Here is a 6,161-nt window from a genome sequence, read left to right as displayed (position 1 = left end):
CTTCTTCTGCCCCGGTTTCAGTGAGAGAAGAGCTTAAAATTGTCTGGGAGGCCCGTGGCAGAGCATTCCTTGAGGAGCTCTAAGGAAAGGCTGTCAGTGAGGGCTTGCTGGGGCTGTGGAGCCTTTTCTGTTGTTGCTTTTTTGCAGCACCCGCGCAGGGTTGTGTAACCTAGCAAATTGTAAATGAGAAACAAAGCGGGGTGGCTGCATTTGTTCTGTAATGTGCGAGGAGTGGTTGGCACGGCCTGTCAGGCTGCAGAGGTGTAGCTTTGCAAGCAAAACATCCCTTAACTGATGTCCTGCTGACCCTGGGCTCTCCCTGCCTTGTCCCAGTTGTGCCCAGGTTGGTTGATCCCAGGAGTGTGAACTTGGGCAGACACGTGCCTAAAAAATCAAATGCAAGCTCTGCTTTCCCCACCTTGTGGCCTCAACAGAGGCTGTTGTGGAGGAGGGATTAGCTTGTAAAGGCTTTATTTGTGTTTATTGAAATACTGTTGCAAATGGTTTTGGTTTTCTATCGAACTCTGTTTTACAGAGTAGAAACTATAAAGGGGTAAACTGTCTGGATTTAACTTTTTTTTTTCCTGGCTGTGAATAGGAGTTTCCAGCACATTAAATAGATGATTAGAGAAACAGGTTATTGGTCCCAATGGATGGTGAATATTTAAATATTTGATGCCATTTAAAGAAAGCATCTGATAGCTAAGGTATGCTCATGATCAGATGTTGAAACTGAATGTCAGTGACTATGACTTCATGACAAAAATAAGGGCGGAAGGAAGGTAATATTTGTTTTTAGCAGAAAATGGAATCTTCTGTTCTCTTTTTCCCCAGCTGCCTGCAGGGAGCCTGCAGCTCACCCTCTACCAGTATAAAACGTGTCCTTTCTGCAGCAAAGTCCGAGCTTTTCTTGATTATCATGGACTGCCCTATGAAATTGTGGAAGTGAACCCGATCATGAGGAAAGAGATCAAATTCTCTTCCTACAGAAAGGTGCCCATCCTGCTAGCCAACGCTGGGAGCCCTCTGGTAAGTCTCCCTAACTTGGAGCCTCAGCATGCAGGGGAAAAGGTTTTGAAAAATTTCTTTTTCAATTTAACCAGCTTCTTTTAAAAGGTTGTTTTAATCCTGTTTTTCAGCAATTGAACGACTCCTCGGTGATAATCAGTGCAATAAAGACCTATCTTATTTCCAGGTAAGAAAACAGGGTGATGAGAGAAGAGTTGAATGTGGAGGGCCCAGGTTAAGTAGAGAAGACTCTGAGTTGGCCATAAGTCTCTTGCTGACCTCAGGCTCTGAAGCTCTGGGAGACCTGAGCCTGGCTGTGATAATGTGGGTGGTGCCTATATATGTTGTGATGTAAGTGATGTAAAGCAAAGCTTTTACCTTTCAGAAGTACTTTTTCATCTGTGAGATTCTGTTTCCACAAAACCTACTTAAACACGGACTAGCGTTAGTCCTGGAACTGAGCTTACAATTAGCCAGTTATAACATCTAGAATGAAATGGAATTGTTGTGCCTATGGCCTGTCCTTTAGGTCTACTTGAGCATGGTAGGAAGTTTTATGCCTGCAGAAATTCCTGTTCTGTCACAGACAAAGGCATGTGCACCAATAATAGCTATTTGCAAGTAGCTGTTCCAGTCTCTTCTTTCTTTTTTTTTTTTTTCCCAAATAGAATCTGGAACATTGTGCACTTACTTTTAGAATAATACATTTTATAGTGTGTATCTTTCAATCTGTCCTTTGCTCTTGCTCCTTCTTTGTAGCAGCCCGATCAGTGCTAACTGTATTTCTTTTCACAGGAGGAATAGCTTAGAAGAAATCGTGTCATTTTATCCACCTGTTAAAACCATGACTGAGCAAGGCAAGGAGGTGCTTGAGTATGAGAATAAATACTGGCTTATGCTGGATGAGAAGGAGACAAAGAGAGTCTATCCTGTCAAAGAAGTGAGAGTGTAAGTGCTCTTCAGTTTCTGGGCTCTCCAAGTAGGGTCACAGCTCCCTCCATATATACTCAGGGTTGATGCGGATGTAAAATCCCACTAGGGCTGGCAAGTCCTGTCACACCCCTGTTCGTGTTTCAAGCCTCAGTAGCTGGTTTGCTGTGTTTGTTAGATAGTTCAAAACAAAGCTGTTAGACAGCCTAGTTACCACCACCATGGTCGCACCAGCCTTCAGCTGCCTCCAGTTTCCTTCTTGGCCTTTCGTTTGTGCCACAGAGGAATGCTACTGACGGATAGTTTCCCTTCCTGCTTTATTTCTCATATTGGGAGGAGAAGCTAATGCTCTATCTTAGTCTTAAATTCAGTTTGAGATTGGAGGAGCCTTGCCAAAGATAACGATGCTGAGTGCATTTCAGAGAGGTCACCAGAGTTACCTGGGCAGGAGTGTTTGACCTTGGAAGGATCTCTGGCTAAGGCAACTGTGATCCTGCCTCCTGTAGCCCTTCTCTTTGTACCTCATTCACTGAAAACTTTCTTTTGACTGCTCACAGGGAAGAAATGAAGTGGAGAAAATGGGCAGATGATTGGCTTGTTCACCTCATCTCCCCCAATGTTTACCGCACCCCCAAAGAAGCCTTGGCATCTTTCGATTACATTGTCCGTGAGGGGAAGTTTGGCACCTTGGAAGGTCTCTTTGCCAAATACGTGGGGGCTGTTGCCATGTTCTTCGTTAGCAAGAGGCTGAAGAAAAGGTTGGTATCACTAAGCACCAAGTACACAAGAGGAGAAATAGTTCCTCCTTAACTGTGAACCCCAGTGTTCAAAGGGCAGAACCTCAGAGTTTTAAATGGAACCATTTAATCCTGTATGAGTAACAACTATACTTCTGTAACTGGAAGTACTGAACCCCTCTACTCATCCACTGTTTAATTACTGACTGCCTCTTTGCTCTGAAATACTGCCCTTACTCGCAAGCCAAGACCAGCCCATAAGATGAGAGGTGGTAGAAGGTTAAAGAAAGAAACAAACTTGTGTCTTCAAACTGATTCTTTTCTTTATCCAGACACCAGCTTCGAGATGATGTCCGAGAAGATTTGTATGAAGCAGCTAACGAGTGGGTAAAAGCTGTTGGCAAAAATCGACTGTTTATGGGCGGGAACCAGCCAAACCTTGCTGACCTGGTAAGGGCTTCATCCCTGCAGTTATTGTCAAGTGGATCACAAATTATCCTGGTGCTCATCTCTGTGAAATGGTTAATACAAGTACAGGCAGAGAAGTAGAGCTACGTGAGATACATTGTCCTCTGTCCAGTAATACAGTTCCCACATGGTGGGGGTTTCCCCATAACTGCACATAGATCCTGATCCTTCCTTACTGTTTCCTCATGGAAAAACATGCATATTCTTAATTACCTTTCTGCCATTCACTCTTCCTTGCTAATCAGATGGCAAGACGGGAAGAGCTGTACTGGCTTGGCTATTGAGGCACTTGTTGTAAGCCATTCTCCAGTGCTTTTTCAGTGTTGTTCTGACCTCTCTGCTCTGCACAGGCAGTGTACGGGGTCCTCCGGGTCATGGAAGGGCTGGAAGCCTTTGATGACATGATGGTTCACACCAACATTCAGCCTTGGTACCAGCGCATGGAAGAAGTAATTCAGAAAACTGGAGTTGCAATCTGATGCCAGCTGCAGCTGCCTCCCTGAAGTACTTGCATGGTGAAAACTTCAGAAGAAATGGTTTTTATTTTTAGAGTTGACTGGTCACACCTAATGGACTGACATGTGGGCACAGAGACCACCCTGTTCAGAATATCAAGTCGAAGTGAGAGAAGGGTTCAGCTGGGTGTATGTAGAAGGATGGGGACAGGTAAAAGAAAGGGATCTTGGACGCTGCTGGAAAGGAGATGCTTTGAACTGAAGAATGCAGCAAATAGGCTTCTTTCAGACAAGAGCCATCTTCAGAGCAGGTTACTGTAAAAGCAAGATGCTCTTGGCTGGTGTTCTGACTGTCAGACGTGGTAGGCCTGACCAGCTTTTGCCTCAGTCTGTCTTCTGCTACTCATCCATATCACCTGAAGTGTTTTCCTGACTGAGACACTGGATACTGGTTTCTAAGTGACAATATTTCCTGCAATAGAATCTTGTAAACCTAGCACTAAGGGAACTGGAGGAATCTGCAGTGCTTGAGAAGGCATCCTTCCTCTGACAGCAGCAAGGCTACGCTCGGCAGGGTGCGTGCTTTCACTCTTCCATGTATACGGTTTTCTCAGGACTTGATTCTGTATGGTCTGCAAGGATAAAGGCTGGCTTTATTCTGTCCCCTTTGTGAGATCTGAGTTCTTACCTTACCCTTTATACCCGAAGAACATGGCCTACACTGAAATCACAAATGCAGAGCAGTTATTGGAAAGGCTTGTCTTGCATGAGATCTCTCTGGAATATCCCTAAAGATCAGTTCGTTCTTGTTTTAGGAAAAGAAGGATTAAGAGCCATCTGCATGGCCAGGGGATCTCTAGATGTTTCTGTCATGCACGAGTAACAAAGGATTTGCTGATGTGTGATGAGATTAGGAGCTGTACCTGCAGCTAAGTCTTCTGAGCTGTGTTGGGTAGAATCATAGAATGGTTTGGGTTGGAAGGGACCTGAAAAACCATCCTATTCCACCCCCTGCCATGGGCAGGGACATCTTCCACTAGACCAGGTTGCTCCAAGCCCCGTCCAACCTGGCCTTGGACACTGCCAGGGATGGGCAGCCGCAGCTTCTCTGGGCACCCTGTGCCAGGGCCTCCCCACCCTCACAGGGAAGAATTTCTTTGTAACATCCCATGTAACCCTGCCCTCTGTCAGTGGGAAGCCACTGCCCCTTGCCAAAGTCCCTCTCTAGCTGCAGAAACAGTATTTGTCATAGCAAGAGACAATGCAGGTTCAAATGTGAGTGATCCTCTGCATAGCCTAAGGCTTCAGTATCCTTAATTACCACCTTGACTGAATTCTGTTTCCCTGGAAGAACAGGCAGGTTTCAGAGAATCCAGTTTGTTGTGATATTTCAGGTGCAGCTGAAGTTGGTCTCTAATACAGCTGCTTGCCTAGTGTGTGTTGAGGGGGGAGTACTTTTATTGGTTATAACAGTGGTGGTGATAGAGGTTTGGGGTTTTTTCTGAATGGAGGACTAGTTCCAAATTCAGTTATGATCTGACATTGAAGGGAGAAAGAAAACGTTTACAGTACAAATGGCTGTGTGGCTGTTCTGACTTGTATTTCTTTAATCTGTTCTGTACTGAAACTTGTGTTCCACAGCATCAAAAGGCAATGTTCTTTTAAAGAATTATATTGAACATGCAGGAACAGGAGGTTGAAGAAACCCTTGATGATAATTTTGGCATCCACTTCAACCCAAGAGGGAGAAAGAGAGTTTCATGTTAAATGAGGATCTGAAGCACCAAGGGCTCAATGACTCCACTTCTCCTTGCTGTGCTGTGCTACATGAATCAGTCCTCTCAAGATGAATATCCGTAGCACTAACATGCCAATATTACATTAAATAAAGGTTGTTTCAGGATTTTGTATCACTTTTTATAGAGTCACAGAATATTACGGGATTGGAATGGACCTTAAAAATAATCTACTCCCCACCTCCCCTGCCATGGGCAGGGACACCTCCTGCTAGACCAGGTGCTCAAGGCCTTATCCAACCTGGCTTTGAGCACTGCCAGGGTTGGGGCATTGAGACTCTCCCTGGGCAACTTGTTCCAGCGTCTCACCACCCTCACAGGGAAGATTTTCTCCCTAACATCTAACCTAAGTTTCCCCTCTTTCAATTTGCACCTCACCCTGTGGCTACAGTTCCTGATGAAGAGTCACTCTCTGGCTTTCCTGTAGCCCCATTCAGATCCTGGAACGTGCTCTGAGGTCTTCGCACGACCTTTTTCTTCTCCAGGCTCAACGGCCCCAACTTTCTCAGCCTGTCTTCATAGGGGAAGTGCCCCAGTACCCTTATCAACTTCGTGCTCTCCTCCAACATTTCCATGTCCTTGTGTTGGGGATGGCCAGAACTGCATACAGTTCTGGTTACAGTTTACAGTAAAAATGGCTGTGTACACAATTCTGGTGTCACCTTTAAGACGGTAAAACTCGTATCAAAGGCAACGCGAAGAAAACTGACTTAATAATCCAATTATTCCATCCTCTTTCCAGACCTCCCCATTTCTGTACGGATGAG

The 6,161-nt window shown here is 45.1% G+C and overlaps 1 protein-coding gene across 1 annotated transcript in view; it reads left to right on the top strand.

Annotated features, from left to right (window-relative positions):
- PTGES2 (prostaglandin E synthase 2) overlaps window positions 1–4,261 on the top strand; it is a 20,549-nt gene extending 16,288 nt beyond the window's left edge. Inside the window, 7 exon segments of the mRNA XM_017745418.1 lie at window positions 803–824; window positions 827–1,029; window positions 1,140–1,195; window positions 1,804–1,956; window positions 2,496–2,696; window positions 3,008–3,125; window positions 3,494–4,261. Of these exon segments, the coding sequence (XP_017600907.1) occupies window positions 803–824; window positions 827–1,029; window positions 1,140–1,195; window positions 1,804–1,956; window positions 2,496–2,696; window positions 3,008–3,125; window positions 3,494–3,622 (882 nt within the window). The 3' untranslated portion in view covers window positions 3,623–4,261.
- The last annotated feature ends 1,900 nt before the right edge of the window (window positions 4,262–6,161 follow it).

Source organism: Corvus brachyrhynchos, unplaced genomic scaffold (assembly GCF_000691975.1).
Source record: "Corvus brachyrhynchos isolate BGI_N302 unplaced genomic scaffold, ASM69197v1 scaffold59, whole genome shotgun sequence".
Lineage (NCBI taxonomy): Eukaryota > Metazoa > Chordata > Aves > Passeriformes > Corvidae > Corvus > Corvus brachyrhynchos.
Note: the sequence above shows the minus strand (reverse complement) of the source record. Positions and strands in the feature narration are given on the sequence as shown.